The sequence below is a fragment of the Opisthocomus hoazin genome, chromosome 20, assembly GCF_030867145.1.
Source record: "Opisthocomus hoazin isolate bOpiHoa1 chromosome 20, bOpiHoa1.hap1, whole genome shotgun sequence".
Lineage (NCBI taxonomy): Eukaryota > Metazoa > Chordata > Aves > Opisthocomiformes > Opisthocomidae > Opisthocomus > Opisthocomus hoazin.
This window is the reverse complement of record NC_134433.1, coordinates 9,632,809-9,650,352: the sequence shown is the minus strand read 5'-3', so window position 1 is coordinate 9,650,352 and position 17,544 is coordinate 9,632,809. Positions and strand designations below refer to the sequence as shown.

At 43.6% G+C, this 17,544-nt stretch overlaps 1 protein-coding gene across 4 annotated transcripts in view; it reads right to left on the bottom strand.

Moving 5' to 3' along the window:
* Window positions 1-17,544, bottom strand: part of CUX1 (cut like homeobox 1) — a 283,847-nt gene that overhangs the window by 158,054 nt on the left and 108,249 nt on the right. For all 4 annotated transcript variants that reach the window (XM_075439947.1, XM_075439944.1, XM_075439945.1 and 1 more), the window contains exon 3: window positions 13,014-13,061. In XM_075439947.1, coding sequence (XP_075296062.1) covers window positions 13,014-13,061 — 48 coding nt within the window. The remainder of the gene's footprint in view (window positions 1-13,013; window positions 13,062-17,544) is intronic.

Sequence of the window (17,544 nt, the reverse complement as noted above, 5' to 3'; positions counted from 1 at the left end):
AATGACTTTGCGAAGGGAAGGATTTTTTCTGGGGGAGAAAAAAAAAACCAAACCTACAATGCAGAGGATTAAAATAATGGAGGGAGGGAGACGCAAAGTGCACAGAGCAGAGCCCAGGAACGCCACGTGACTTGTACAGATTAGTCTTATAGCCGGTAAGTGACTTGTAGGGATCACTGCAGAGAGGATTAAGGCCAGAAAACCAAAGGACAAGGACAACTGTAGAAATTACACAGAAGCACAATGCACAACGTACAAACCAAGAAAAGACTCGAGGGGAGGGGTCAAAGAGGAAAATCAGGACACCGAAAGCATCTGCACAGCGTTTGGCAGCAGCAGTGAAACCTTGAGAGATACGGCGAGGGGTTGTAAAGAGACACGTTGCTGTAACACAACACAAGCCTGTATTTAGAGCAACAAACCACATTCCTGTTCTGCTCACATCCCCCCAAAACTGGGATTACTTTATGATGTAGACTGGTGGAGGTGTAGCGCAACTGAAACCTGATCTGTTTGCAACTTATTCTTATCACTTTAAAAAAAAAAAAGGTGTTGGAAGGATGATAAAGGAGCAGCAGAGGCCAAAATGAAGGAGGATGTGGAGAGCAGATATAAATTCTAAAAAAATGCTGGCCATACTCACCTTTTAGAGTTTACTAAGACAGGCTACGGAAAGGCACTGGAACCTCACAGGACATGTGACGTGCGGGGGAGCAAGGGATTGATGGTTGCGAATAACCCATTTATTAATTTGAATTCAAGCAATCACAGATGGACTGATGCTCATTAAGGAATGAGAACAGAAGTAATTCGGTTAGAACATTTTCACACAAAGAGTATTTGAAATTAGAATATGGAAAAAACTGCCAAAGGCAGAGAGGCACCGCGTAGTGTAAGTCAGTGCTTGGGAGTATCAGACGCTGCCTGTGAACGGGCGAGAAAGGAGGGGGCAGCCATCAGCAAGACTTTTGCAGTTGAGATATTTCATGGGTACATAAAGACAGACTTCGAAGGCCAAAGCACACCATATGTTAGACTTCTGGACTTTATCGTTCCCACATACAATTTTCTCTTGCTGCTGCTCAGCACAGTACAGCCAAATTTAAATTACTATTATTAAATACAATTAGCATTACAGAACTGACTCTGTACTGTATTTTGAAAAATTCATTTGCCCCTTTTACAAAAACCAAAGCATTTGAAATGCTTGCATTTCTGTGAAATAACAAGATGGATTTGTTTTCCTGTTACAGTTTTTTCACATTTTAATAAAGGGCATTTGTACTTATATTCTCCCTAAGCATTACAAAAGGTATGGTTTCTTCACTTCTCACCTGTTATACAGTGATTGAAATCTAACACAGAACTGAAACAACATCTTCCAAGGAGATCAGAGACTTTCTGAAGGAAGCAGTTTGTAAATCACAGGAACTTTCACACCTCCCCCCCTCCCCCCATTCAGAACCAGAATTCCAAACAATCCCAACAGGCAGAAAGATTGTTTTAGTTGCTAATTAAAAAAAATATATATTCAATCAATCTGTCTGGTTTAAAGTTCTACTGAAAATGAGCACTACAACTATTTTATATCTTAAAATAAAATTTAGAAAAAGCACCATGACAACTTTAATTGGAATGAAACAATAATTAAATATGCCAACTTCTTCCAGCTATGTAAGGAAATAAGGAAATATGGGATGAAGAAGACATGAGAAACAGCAGAATGTAAATGAAGCTCAGAAACAGAGGAAACGGAGCACTGAAATGACGTGCAGTAAGTATTTGGAAGTTCACTCAAAATTTTTTCAAATCAAAGTAAAGTTGGTTCAGGAGCCAACAAGGATGAGCTGCAATCAGCTCACATTAAAACTGTTGAACTACATTATAAAACTCTCGCTGAACATTTTTATTTGAGTCTAAAAACTTCTGGGACCCCAAAAGGAGTCAACTTATAATTACACCAACGTAGTCTTGACATGAGCTTAGCTCCAAATCTTAATTTATCTAAACCAGGCCCCATTATGTCTTCTCTGACTACAGAGAAACAACAGTGACCTCTGTATTCCCCACCACCCCCATAAACATATGTTCACTTTTAAGTTTTGGCATACTATTTGTCTTGGTAATAGCACTGGCGCTATACTGAGATAACAGCGATGAGACACGAGGAATCCTCCCTCCCTAACACACTCTTCATCTTTCAAATATCACCGGAGCTGTATCGAGGGAGCCGCAGCGAGACCTCGGTGTGAGAGCAGTCCTCCCTTTATCCACCTTATTTTTCCAGATCAGGTGCTTTCATCAGTTGTTGCTAGGGGTACCAAGTTCATCCCGGAGGCTGAATGACACCCTTCCCCTCCATAATCATCTCTCTCCAACTTGCCCGTGAAGACCTCCTTGGTCTGCTCCCATTCTCCCCCGCCAGAATGACAGCTGGTTGCCCAACATTGCTGCCACGCTACGCCAGTAGTGCGGACAACGTATTTTAGGAATGCTTGGTCACAGTCTAATATCTACTACACCTGGCTAAAATCAAAATGCCGTCAATGAAATCAGTGGATTTCTCTCCACATTTAGGTAAGCACCATAAATCTAGCCACCTACGTCAGGGAAGACACTGAATGTGATTTTATCTGAACACTGCCTCTTTCTTTTTCAGCTATGTCCAGTCAAGTTCAAAAACATAAAAGTCAGGTCTGTGGCTTTATCTTGGAATCTGTCACTCTTTATGCACTAAGAAATTTCAACATTAATTAAAGTCTGATGTCTGCTGCCCCACAAATCACCTGGACTCTTCATTCAGGTTTGTGGCAGTGGGACGCTCTGCTGTGCTGTGCTGTATCGGTACGGTCTCCTCGGCTGCAGTCAGGCAGCCAGCTGCACAACTGTATTTCTGAATTCAAAGATGAAACAGGAAGATACAGCTCTTTGCGAGGAAGCTGGGACTGCCAGACGCCGGCACATTCTGCATCGACACTTAAATTCTCTGAGCTTACAGATACCAGCACATTGACACGTTCATGGACCGTGAGGCCAGCACATGGCCACGATGTGCTGCTCCTGACGGCTCGACTTGGATCATTCAGCACTGCTCTGGTTTTCTTTTGTTTTGAGACAACTTGGCATCCCAAAGACAACTCCTTAGTGAAGGAACCACATTGCTTTCTGGGTCTGTACGGCATTACCGAAGTAGCGGTGATTTACTTGCAGCACAATTAACTGCATATGCTAACTATGAATTTTGTAGCCCTAACTCTTCTGTTTCTCCCCACTGTTCTTCAGTTGCAATTCTCGCTCTCATTAGCCACCTTAACATGAAAGATATGTCTTTTACTGCCCTGCACCCAATCTGGAACTAACTTATCAAGTAAAAATAAATGACTTGAAACAGAAGTTATTTTTCTATTCTGATTCTTAATAAATAAATGCCTTACTGAGACACCCATCTCCCTTCATTCGCACAGCTCTTACACATCTTTTGTCATATTGCTTTGCATCGCAAAGTTTTTCCATTTGTCTTCCATTACTTTGAGCTACCGAAATGCCACCAAGAATTGTAAGAAACATGTTAAAGGGAAAAGCATGATAACAACTCATTAACGCACCATTACTTAAGCCATACCATATCCTTTAATAGCTGCCTTGGAATCAAGCAGCGGTTATAGCAAGCGTTATTAACGCTGTGCAGTGGCATCGGTCTCCCTTTGAAGCCCCTGCCCTAGAGCTCAGCTGCTCGTTCACAGCAAACAGTACAGCAGCTGCTACGGTGGCGCACCCCGACCGCTCTGCAACGCTCCCTGCCTGTGGGTTAGGAAGCGCAGCACAGGGTATGCGCACGGGTGGCTTGATTTCCCTTTCTTAACAGCAATAGATATCTCTATTAATAAATAAATTAATTAAAATATAACATTATACTTTTATAAATTAATAAAAATATATAGTTCATCAGTCCAGTTAATTTTTTTTACAGCTGACAGAAGAACAAGTAAAAATACTGGGCTTTTTTCTGTTTCCTGCAATTAAAAGATTTTTGAAGCAAAATTAAAAAGGAATGATTCCTGTGCAGCTGCTTAGAGCATATGGTGCATATTTTAGCTGTGCTATAAATTCTCTAACAAAAATAAGGACTTCACAGAGCGGATACAACACCAATCTGTTGAACAAAGCCGCCTGGGTGCAGTGCATAGGTACGCTACCAGGGAAAAGCTCGGGAAGAGCGTGCCTGCACCACCAACTTGTTGGTTTAACCTCAAGTTAAGAAGACAACTTTCAGAGGGACTCGAATCCTTCAACTTTTCAATTCTGCCTCCCCTCCACTGTGAAACAGCTGCAACCTTGAACCCTTGAAACCTTCTCTTCCTTTCATGCCCAGATAAATCCTGATTTTCCCAGACAAACAACACTGCCATCCCCTGAGGAAAGCTCAGCTCCCTCGTTCTCCCAGGACAGCTTCTTCTTGCTTTTCCAATCTTTGATCTTCCTTCCTAGTGCAAGAGCCCAGCCCAACATGTGCCTCAAGATACTGACAGCAGAATGACAGCTTTGTTTAAATAGCTTTTACTGTTTGCCACCCTGCCTTCAGATCACGGCAACGGTGGGTCTGCTACCACTGCCGAACCTCTCCTGCATCCTCTGACAACCCGTGCGTCTCCCTCCTCGCACCTCTCCGCATTTCCGAGCAGCGTTTCTCAGCTCCTGCTCTCACTCGACTGCTGATCCATGCGTCGGGCAGGCACCGAGCGGAGCAGCCCTGCTCCCTCCTCCTGCCTCAGGCCACGGCCTCCCGCTTCTCTTGCACCAGATCTAGCAATCGCACTGTTGCAGCATGATTCAGCTCACTGACTCGATGAAAAACTAAGCAAATAAGGAGTGGAAGAATTTATTTTCCATCATGCCGGCAAACTGAACTGACCTGTCCTGTGCATTGGCTAGGCTCAGCACGGGGGAGGTGGGCACCGAGGGCTGGGGCGAGGGCACTGGCCAGCGTCAGCCCTGCCCTGGCACGGACTGGGTATGGCATGGAACCAGAGCGCTGAGATGTGCACGGCAAAAGGACGGTCAAAGTCCCAAATGTTAGGAAAATGGAATATGAAGTATTATACCAGTCAGTCTTTACTTTGTTAATATCTATTAGTTCTCAACTGTAATGTAGTGAGCTGGTAGAATTTTACTCGACCCTTTGGTATTGTTCATGCTTAAGTACAACAAACTAAAGGACAGCCTGGCCCTGGAATTAAGGAATTTGGTTCGTGGAAGCTTAAAGCTGTCCATGAAGGACAAGGGATACTCCTGGAGAACCAAGATAACGCCAGCATCCTAGCCCCTCTAACACATTATTTAAACCCTCCCAGTGTTTTCTGGTGTCATAGATACATAACTCCAGCACGACTGACTCCAGGGACATCTGGATCCATCAACAAGCAGCAAGAATGCTGCAGAAATACAGCTGATTCGTAAAGTGTTACTCTGATTAGTAACCAGTAGTGTGGGTGCTAGCGATCAGTCGAATCGTTGCACCTGAATGTCTGAAGGGTGTCAGAACCCTGTGTGAAACCACGTTTGGGGTGCCCCAGTTCGGCTGGGGCACCTCATGCGCACGAATAAGTATTTACCCTTGTAATTCTATACTTTGCATCCCAGCCTCTCTCCTCTGTCGGCACGGGCTAGTTGCCAATTTTTGTAATGCAAGAGAGGTAAAACACACGGCAAAAAGTAAGAAAAAGACAACCTCCAAACAGGGAATGCGTGCGTCCCCCAAAAAATGAAATAACATCTTTCAAGAGCATAGATCAGTAAATTATTCGCTATGCCACTAACCAGGGAGACGTCAGATCTTGCCAGTTTTGATCCTCGAGGTTCTGCAAGAGCCCAAAGCGGGTTGGTCTCCGGGATGGAGAACACCTCCTGCTGCGGCCAGCCCAGCCACGCTTGGTGTGGCCAAGTGGGGCAGGAGAGGAAGGAGGCAAAGCGGGGCTCCTGGCAGGGCAGGGCAGAGCAGCCTGCGCTACGCAGCATCACCTCCAGCTTCCCAGTGGGAGAAGGAGCGACACAGTGAAGTGAGTGCGTGCTTTCACCTGCCTGTCAGCCTCTCCTCCTGCCTCCGTCAACAGTGACCTAGAACCCACAGCCACTTTTCTCCCTTCTGGATGATCCAAACTTTTGTTCATGTATTTAAAAAATTAGGGCAGAGGAATCCTTGCAAGAATGAGCTCATTAACTGCCTCTGTGCAAAATCCACCTGCACACAAATACCAAAATGTAACCTTTTGCTAATATTTTACACTCTATTCGCTAATATATTACACTCTTCTCTATTACAACAAAGCAAGAACAGACACTGGCTTGTATAGAACCTCATGGTAATTTTGTAACAAATGAGGAATAATTCTGTATTTGGAGAAATAGGGATTGGTTTATAACGACACTCAGCAGAATACCGCGCCCAGCACAGCCCTCCCAACCCCATTCCTTCCAGCACACTTCAAGCTCTCTCTTTTTTTTTTTTTTAAGGATGAGAAGATACTTCTGACACTGTGAACTGAAACAGTGCTGCCTGTCTGAATTTTGCATAAATAGTTTCCCACCACTGTTAGCATTTCACCCAAGCGCGTGGCAGCGGCATAGCGGGCCTTAATATAGACAGCCCACCAGCTGCCAACAGAAATTTCAGCACTTTGTCAATTATATAAAAATAAGCGGATTTGGGCTGATCCTCCCCCAGGTTAGCCTAGTAGTAACTGCTGTCTCAGTACAACTTGCCTGCATGCTGGATGGGATGGAGATGAACCCGTAAGAGCTTCAGCAAGGTGCATGGTGCCTACTGCATGCTTCTGGTGGGACATGTTAGGTCTGGGACCTTGCCCGTTACCCCAACAGCTGAGGTTTGTCCCAGGAAGGTAACAACATAGCAAGGCCAAAGAGGCACGCACAGGAGAGGCTCCAGGAAGACTGAGACTGTATTTGAGAGCTTCTCCCGTTCTGTCCATCGGTCTGGAGTTAAGCGTCTCTTCTCCCGGGGATGTTTTCGACCCATCACCCCACAGCCCAGTGTCGGCAGCAGACATCCTACGGGCTCATCAGGGAGGGCGCATCTGCCTTTGAGATGCTAGAAGTATATTTAAATCACCTTTCTTGGGAAAGATGTTGTTTAAACTGCAATCAAGCCCGTCAAAAATAAATAAGTAATCATTTACACACTTGTGTAAACAAAGGAATGAAAGGCTGCTGCGCTGCTGTTACCCCAAAAGCGCTCTGTGCCCCTCTCGCCCTTCCCCGCTAGCATCGGGAACAGAATCGAGACGAAGCACAACACCGTCCCCGCGCTCCTGTTATACAAAGGAAATTACCCACCACCCACTCCCCGCGGAGTGGATGTTAAAAGAAAACAATTACCCGCCAAAAATATTAGATTTACTCCATTTTGTTACACAGAGCAGTTTAATGGGACTTTCATCGAAAAGCAGGAAAGCTCTGGGCCTAAATCAGCACGACGTGAGCTTTGAATTTTGATGTATGCTGTTGACTTCCCCAACACAGAGCAATTTGTAATAGCTTTGCCACGCTGTTGTTTTCAAAGCTCCTGCTACATCACAAGCATTTATTTCTGACCACAAAATTACATTTATTCAACAGAAAGCAGCTCAGGGTCTTTAAGAGGTTAACTTCTGGAGCGCTTGGCTGCTCTCCAGCCTCTGTACTGGAGTCAGTGCTAACGCAACAGCACACAACAGCACCCAGGCTAGCCGTGATTAATAGAGTGCTGAATACGCTGCTTTCCACATACACACACTTTTCATTCCCTTGCTTCCATAGATCATGGACTTATCCTCAAAATATCTGACTGAAATTGAATTTGGCTTCTCTCTCAACCGTTCATTTCCTATGTTATGCAAGGTTATATCCTTTTCTGCATGAGCAGAACCAAACCAGCTGCAGCTTTTGAGAAGAAAATGTGTTTTCAATTATGAAGCTGGCCTGAATACTGAACCACAGTTCTGCTGCTACTCTAATTGAGTCATCATGGAGCGAACCTACAGGAAAGAAATTGTATTAATTAGGTTTGTAAATTTAACATAAGGAAATTAAAGGGGGTAGGAAAAAAAAAAAAGATGACTATCATCTCAGGAATACTCCTTCGAAACGCAGAAGGAAAGTAGGTCTGAAGCTGTTTAGGCACACGCATTATTAGAGTACTCCTTCAAAGGCATGATTACTAGTTCCAGCACACCAAACTGATTTTTAGCTTCTGTTGTCTGCATGTGGAAAATTATTAAATTACTCTGCTGACCAAATTAATAGTTTAAAGAGCAATTCAGCTAAGTGGGGAGCCAGAGTAGTCTCATCAGAATGGCAATACCCTTAAAAGTACTTGCTCTGTGAGAAGAATACGAGAAATAGTTTTCACAGGAGCAAAGTCCAGTGCGTTGTTTTGGAGTATGTGCCTTAAAGGGTTCTCCAACCGAGGGATTACTGCATTACTGCTGGACAGTACTGCTATGCCACATGAAAAGAATGCTAATGACCTCAGGAAATCCTTTCCCAGCCTTAAAATATCTATTTGATGACTTCACAAATACAGATTCCAACATTAGATTTCCATACCACAACTTCAGTTCTGTAAATTAACATAGCCCAAGAACATAACTTCTTTGGGGTTTTTTTCATATACAAACATCTACGCACTGATGTAAACATGATAACGCACAATGACCTACTCAGTTTGAACACAGCTTATTTAGATGGTTGCTTGAAGGAGTGCCTTGCCAACTTGCACATGATACATGATCATTTTATGATTGAACGATAACGCTCTTTAGCCTTTTCTGATTCTGTCCTGTATTTAGCGCAGCATATGGTAAGCAAACTATTAATAGGTTGCATCCTCAGGCTAATGGTAAGAAAACAACAACAACAAAAAAAGACATTTAAGATAGAAACGACAGGAATTTTACACCTCTTAAATTAATGACTTCTGTCTTGTTCACATTAACCTATATACACCATCCAGACCTTAAATTTTCCATGAAAATTACCCACAAAAATCAAAAGAACAATACTACCAGCTTTGAATCAGACACAACATTCTGTTCATTTAATAAAAACCTGCATTTAAGTTCCCATTAAAATCCTAAATGAGGAAAAAGTACTATAATAAAATTGTACCACAGTGATGAATTAATGGGGTCTCACATTGATCTAGGAATGCATTTTAAAAATTGTAGTACGCTAAATTCCATTTCATAATGCTTTTACTTTAACTATCATCATAAAAAATCCAGTTACTTAAAGCACTGAGATCTATACAAAAAAAGTTATTTCCAACTACTAATGGAAACTGGATATTTGATAACTGGAGCAGTTTTCATCTGAATGAAGAAGATAAATATCCATGGAATACAGAATGTTCTGGTTTGGGTGGGGTTTATTTATAAATTCATATTATACAACTGGAAAATATGGGGAGGGGAAAGTATCAATATCCATGTTCAAACTGAAAAGAAAAATTGGCTGAAGTGACCCATGGATTTATTTTAAAAAGTGAACTAGCCACAGGTTTACAAGCAGATGTCCCATAAAGCGTGCTTGGGAGGATATTTAAATACGTGAGCTGAAGTTAACCTCTCTCCAAGTCACGTCAGGCTCGCTGAGGGTACAGTTCAAGGACAGTTTAAGTCAACCTAAGCTGGCACATTTGCACTCCTCCTGCCCTTGGCTTGGCTCTCCCGGCCTTTCCCCTGCCCAGCAGGAGCCTGCAGGGAGCTGCTTCAGCGAACCGACCTGGCAGAAAACTCGGCCAGCAAAAAAGGGGAAAAAAGAAAACTTTCTGCTCACGGCGGCATCACACTAGCAGAAGTGCTGAGGCAGGGCAGGAGGTAGAGAGCCAGTCCTCAGGTAGGCAGGAACACAGCAATATCCATGTGAGGCTACTTAAACACCTTTGCTCATTAGGGAGCTGTCTGTCCGTTCTGATCTTCTGGCCCTCCCTGGTGCCCAGAGCCCTGTGGAGCACAGTCATCTGACCCGGGATTTGCAAAAGCCTGCTTCCCTGCTGAGGTAGAATCGTAATTGAATATTGCTCGGACACGCAAAAAGCACCTACTTAGTTCTGTCATTAGGGATCAAGAAAAGGATGGGGCAATAGCAGTAGGAGACAGAAGTCACAGGCAAAAATGTGGCAGAGACTCTCCTGCATGGTAAATGGAGAAGCTGCATCATGCAAGACCGTTTTTTCCTAGTTTCCGTATGAGCAGCTAGTGAGGAGAAGGCAGTGCTCCAGAGTTTGGCAATGCCATCCGCAATCATAGAATCATAGGTTGGAAAAGACCTCTAAGATCATCGAGTCCAACCATCCGCCCAGCACCACCACGCCTGCTAAACCACGTCCTGCAGTGCCACATCTACACGTTTGTTGAACACCTCCAGGGATGGGGACTCCACCACCTCCCTGGGCAGCCTGTTCCAGTGCCTGACCACTCTTTCAGTAAAGAAATTTTCCCTAACATCTAATCTAAACCTCCCCTGACACAACTTGAGGCCATTGCCTCTCACGCTATCGCAAGTTATCTGGGAGAAAAGACCAACACCTGCCTCTCTACAACCTCCTTTCAGGTAGGTGTAGAGTGCGATAAGGTCCCCCCTCAGCCTCCTCTCCTCCAGACTGAACAGCCCCAGCTCCCTCAGCCACTCCTCCTAAGACTTGTTCTCCAGACCCCTCCCCAGCCTCGCTGCCCAGGGCACTCCTGCAGCATTCCCCACCTGCTGCCCGAGGACGCTCGCTCTCCAGCAGAAGGGACTCTGGAAAACATCCGTCTTCATCACTTCTCCACTTACCTCTGTTTTATTTACTTACTACTGTTGGTTTAAAAAAAAAAAAATCCTAGTCTGGGGCAGAAAACGGCAGTCTATGTAATAGAAGCAGGGGACCTTCTATGAGCAGATCACTCCCTATTCTTCCTTCCTTGTCCCTGCTCACGGCCCGAAGTATGTGTACTCTGTGACCAAACGGTCCCACTGCCACCTCCTCCCAGGACATTAGATATCACCTGCCAGGTCATGCTCACGCTAGCATAAAGCAATCCTGTGGGGCTCGTGGGGCGGGCGTCCTGCCCCAGCAATACTGTTCGCTGAGCCATCTCAGGGGAGAGTCAGTCGAGGCATCTCCAGTGGATAGGAAACAGAGCGAAGCCGACACGCTTAACACAATTTGTTCTCCAGCTACTTGGAGCATTCATCTCATGGTGTTTCAGAAAGTCAGCCTTAACAATAAACAGAGACCAAATCTATATACTGAACAATAAAATATAACTCAACAGAACGGGCTAATATTCTTGGTATTTGTCTCCTAAACAAGATACAGTAATTACATCTATAATCAAATAGCACAATTCACAGTTTAACGTTCTGCATTTATGTCGTCAATCGTGAGTAGTTCAGGTTTTCTAGGTTTCTAAAACCCTGTCTAGATTAGGAAGACTGAAATCACCAGCTATGAGATTCAGCAGCACAATTTTTACCAACAAATTTTACTCTTGTAATTTGTGAGGTTGAATTTACACCAACATAAACTTCACTTGTACATTAATGAAGCAATGGTACAGACGAGGCGTGTGCATGAGCCGTACCAATGTAACAGTGAGCTGGCTCCAACAGGTGAGATCTAATAGGAGAATCTTCCTTCACTGCAGCCAAATTTGGATTTATGATTCTTACTTGATCTTCAGACATTCTCGTCATTACAGAACAGTGCTGAAAGCACACATACACTTTTCAGTTAGTGCATTGCAAGCTTGAAACTAAAGTGAAAAGGTTTTAAGAGCACTGCAATCCACTCGGAGCAATTTTAAAGTGTAAATTTCCATTGGCAAACGGACTCGCACAAGTCATTCTTCGTTCTCACAAATTACTACTAGATAGATCAAGGACAAAGTTGTCCTGTTTATTTATTTATTTCTAGCAATACTTGGGAAATTGGGTTGTAAAACAAAAAATAGCATACTGCTTTTAAGATGAGGAATTATTGCCTATTTGGGATACATATTACCAGAATGTACAAGTTATCAGAAATGCAACCCTCATTACAGTTGTGAACGTAATTCCCTATTCAGACTTCTGAAAACACGCTCCTGAATTTCTCTGTGCTCTGATGGGAACTTTAGCACTATAAAATCAGCCAACAGCTTACAGACTGAGAAAGTTAAGAGTGTTGCTGCTTTAACACCACTAATTTTAAGAGCAGAGCTCTACAAACGTGTAACAGTGTAAGCTAAAACCTGCATCTTCCACCTCAGGCAGGCACCGATCTTTATAAGGAGAAATAATCTGCAGACTTCATACATGGCATTTTCCTAGAAGCAGTACAGCAGCTCCCATCTGGCCTCCGCACTCACGTGAAGTGAGCGCTTCAGTGCTGCCCACAGCTAAAATGTAAAATTCTGTAATTAGCCCAGCTGCCTTTTCCTATAGAAATTCTTCAAAATAACAACAGTTGGCTTTTAAACTTGTGATCACTCTAATCATGTGTTTCTTAGTGGAGTGGTGTGAAGAGAAATTAAATTGAGAGCCAGCACCAGAGCTGTGACCGCTTTCTGTTGGTTTTCCAACAGACACCTGCCAGCTTAAGGTTTTCCATCCAGCCCGCTAGAATACAATGTTTTACAGCTGAAAAGGTTTACAGTGAAAACTATTTGTAGTATCTTCGTATTTTTGTATACGTATGTTACATCGCATTCATTACGCGTTCAAACCATCAAGGCACTGAGACACAGCGAGTTAGCCTGTGCCACCCGAGTCGCTGCAGCGGTGACCTTATGCTCAGGTGTGCTGAACGCAAAGTGATTGGACCAGTTCAGCTTGTCCAGCGCAAGCCCAGCGTATCACACACAAACCCTGCGCACAGCAATACGCGAAGGGCTGAACCCCTGCAACGCTCTCACCCGGCCACGCTGACAGACTGCCAGCACACCAGACTGATGTGAAGCAATATGGAAAGCACCATGAGAAGCACAAGCTCTTACCTCTCCCTGGAAACTCTTCAGTAATGGAGCTACCTGTTTGCGCAGGTCCTAGAAGACAGAAGCAAGATATTTCATCAGAAAAATCTGAAAGGACAAGTCATCGTCAAGTTTTTCCTAATACTATTTTCAGTTCTGAAATACTGCTTAAATCCTGATCATGTTTTATGGGCGCTTTGATTAAAATAAAAGTATACACAGAAATAATTTTCAACAAGTCTGCATTTCCAGTTTGACATATACCTGTATCTGCTGCAAACAGTATTGCTTAACAAACCTCCAGTGATGTTGGGTAAGCACTGAATGTCTTCAATCTCATCATTCAGCCGAAACACTAATGCGATTAGAAGTAAATGCCTCTATCTACCTAAACAGCAGCTACACCTCTGAACTCACGCCAAAGAAATTCCCACAAAAGGAAGCTAGGCTTAAAGGAAGATGGCTTCGGACCATCACTTCAACTGAGAGCGTTGCCATTTCGTAGAAGATCTATTCTGTTTATTATTTTCTCAAGAGCGCTCTGACTGTAGCCATCAGAGAACTGGAGACAGTCACATCGAATAAGAGAGTATTATTTGTTGGTTTCTGTATAACTCAAAAATTCCTCTTCAGAATTACAACACACTTAGTGCTATAAAATTCATTATAATACTGCCCATAGAATCACCCTAAAATTTTACAGTACATTTTTACTTAGCAACCAAGATAATTTAGGACAACAGAGGTGTATCTATCGTGCATAAAATTCTCAGTGTTTCCACTTTTAAGCAGGTTTGGGTCTAATTCACTCACAAATTCTCAGAATTCCCATTATGTGCATGCCTGAAGAATAAAACCCTGTAACTCTGCAGAGGACACTGTATTATTCACGCACAGCCAAGATGCCAGACTCCTATTCCTGCTGTGGAATTCCACTGACGAGGCACAAGCGGCGACTTCACAGGACACCTACAGCCAGAAGTAAATCTGTACGAGGTATAAACCAGTAACATGATGCTACCTCATTTAGGAGGGCAGCACCGATGTGGGTTACCCAGCAAGGAGGTGGATTTCCCATCCTTGGAGATTGTGAAGGCACAGCTGACCAGACCTAGCGCGGGTGCTAAAGACCCAGTTTTAGGGCCAGGTGAGATTTAGTCGGTCTCTGGACGTCCCCTCCAACCCAGAGTGGTAGGATGCTCTGAGAATACTGCTCACAACTGGGACAGCCACAAACTGCTTCAGTAACCATGAAATCTTCCCAGCTTCACACAGGCCACAGTCCCCTAGCTACCCTGAACCTCATGCAAGAAGCCATAAAGAGGTCTTTGAAGTATTTTCTCCATGTAAAAAGGGTCTGCTGAAGCCCTGGGCCACTCGGAAAAGAAGGTGACCTTAGAAAGTTGGGAGATTTTCTTTTCCGATACATATACTTTTACTTCTAGAGTCATACAACATATTAGACATTAAATCACTCACCAAAACACCCTCAGCCCTAGATTTAATCTGATTTTCCTGAAGGAAAAGTAGGCTTTTGAGAGAAGTGATTTTTGTCATTTAAATGACAAGTCATGCAGAGAGTTGGAGCATCAGTAGTTCTCCCACTCCCTGAGAAATGGCTTAGGGGGCCAAACGCAAATGAAGCTATCAAAGACAAATGATCAGCCAAATTTCACTCCTTACATGGCTACTGCACTAACATACAGCTAATCCCTATCAAGTTAAGGATAATGTTGCAGCTTTATCAGCTCCCTCTTCGGCACCAAACCAAACAACGCTTCTGTTCTTAAACCAAGTCAAGTCACCTAAATGTTTCCTGCTCTTTTCTGCGGTCTGTTTTAGGACAGAAGAAGGGTAGATACTGTCCTTGTATATCACAAACATCTACAAATGATGCCTCTACGAAAGCGAACTGGCAGGTTGAGCAGCTTTTCCCCACTTCCTGGCTACTCTGGGAGACCAGAGGGCTTTGCACGTTTTATAACCTGTTTGCTTTGTAACCTGATGATGATGACTTTGAAGGAAGTAACAATAACCATCAATGGCAAAATAAACGCTCGCATTCAGGCCAAGATCTGGCCTGCCAGGTTTTAATGCACAGTGAAATTACAAACAGAGACATCAGATTTACAATCAGGATACTGGCACCCTTTATAAAATCAGGAAAAATTATACCATCGAAGCAAAGCAACATTTCTCGAAATAAAAGTCTCAGCTGGTAGGAAATCACCAGCTTTAGGGCTCCTGTCCCTGGTCTTGCCTCTGAATTTACGGACTAGTTTGGCGCCAGCCAGCAAACCGATGTCAAAACTGAAAGCAGAAATACAGGCGATCTAATTCCAGACCAGCCCCAAGCCTCCCGCTCGCACGGCTCTCCGGAGCAGGGCATAACTCCGCTGCCTAAGCACACGGCACAAGCATCAGCAATCACCCTCGGTACCGGCGGGTGACCAAGCACCGCAACGGCCCTCGGTGGGGTAAAGCACAGCCAGCTCTGGAGGCAGGGGCACGTCAGCCCCGCTCCTCTCTGTGCGTGTGGCGAGCTCTAGCCAAGCGCCTGCCGTTGAACTGCGTCGTCGGACATGTACCAACTTCTGAAAGACAGGATTTGCAGCACTTTCTATGTCATGATATAAACTCTGTCAGCACTTTGCCTTTATATTCGTCTTTAATAATGAGAGATATTGGTGGTTTTTATAGCAGAGAGAAGATGGAGAGAAGCAGGGGGAAAAAAAAGACATAGAAAGGGCGTCCCAAAGCCAAGAAAACAGTTGGTCAAGCTGTCAAAAAGGGAGAAAAGCTTTCAAATACAAAATCTGATCACCACAAATCCTTCATTTAGCAAATTCAGCATGCTAAACACTCAGCAATCAAAACGTTACCAAGCAAAATTTGTGCCATAATGGGAAAACGTGTTGTGCTTGATTTAGACAGCAGCTTTTGTTGTTGGCAAAACCGATTTGAAAGCATTTCATGATAGAGGAGAACGCAGCTCAAAGTGATTCAGTCCCACTGGCGAGCAATCAGCTCTACCATAGTAATCAATCCAGGGCAATCCTGGGACATGCTGATCATCAGAGCACACGGTTTAACAGGGCAGAATGCTTTGACAGTTTGAATCTTCGCAATAACTTGAAATCTGTTGCAGCTGAACAACAGAGACAGAGCATCCCACTTCTGTATCTTCACAGAGCAAACAGCCTCAGCACAGCAACTGCAAGGAATTTGCTCCAGTATTTTAAACGCAACCAAATACGCCATGCAGGTAAGTGGGTAAATGGCACACTCCAGAACTAAAGGCATAAACACCTTCTGCACACCATTTCTTGTTTTCTCCTCTCCCTTTCTCCCCCCCTCGGAAAGAGTTTGTAGGCTGCTTCTAGAATTCCTCCCTTGGCTAAACAGCACCAAAACTTTCGACAGCTCACAACAAAAGGGAGGTACAAATAAACAGACAGAAGTCAGGAACACGTATGCCTCGAGTCACCAGCTAAAACTATGCTGGTGAGATTTATTTTTGGCAGTTTGGAAAAATTCCTCCTCAGACTTTGTCTCAAAATATTACACTAACCTCAAACAGAATTTTACCTCTTTGCACTAAACTGAACAGCAAGACAGACGTTCAGTTCAGACCCGGGGGAATCTGTAACGTTGGTTAGCAAGGACACTGTATGATTTATTATCTGTTTAAAGCGTAGTGGCCTTTACTGCCTGGGTTGGGATCAAAACAGGAAAAGCAACCGACTCCAGCACCCGCATACAGCTAGCAAATCATTGCCATCACGCAAAGCAGCTAAAAAGGGTACACGCAATTGAATGTTAAAACAAATGATAATTTATCAACACAAATGCATTGAAATATTCGAGTACTCCTATACAATCACATTATTAGCCTATTTTTCCATGCCATCTAAACATGCATGTTGTCTCTCTCCCCGAATGATTTATCAGGGTAAAGCAGCTTTCTGAAAAAGGCTCTATCACAAACTCGGTATCTGCAGTAGAGACGATGAATTAGGATGCTGTATCATTATCTGAATCACATCTGATAGCTGAAAGCTAATACACCATTTTGCCTTTACAAGAGTATAAACAACAAGTTTACATTTTGATCAAGTAGCTACACAATGAAATCTGAATCCAAGTCATTTTTAACTCCCTTTCCATTCTCATTAAAAATAACTCTATGGGAAATAAACCGAGAATAAATCTATGGTAAAAATCAGGGCAACAAATGCATCCTTCTGAAAACTAAACTACATTATTTATCTATTGCTATCTTAATACACTGTGTACAGTACAAAGGACATATCAATGGTCAGGCTACCAACACCATATTTGTAATTTACTTGAGGTCTGAGGCTACACAGCACCGTCTGATCTCCTCGCAGCCTGCTCCATCTCATTTACCTCCAAAACGCTTATCTCTAAATGTCACAACAAGAGCCCCATGACCCTGGTTTGATAAACTCATCCAGCAAGGCTAAGCTTGACCTGTACACCTTTATCATCTACAGAAGCATTCTGCTCTTGTGAAAGAAAATAAAACCAACAA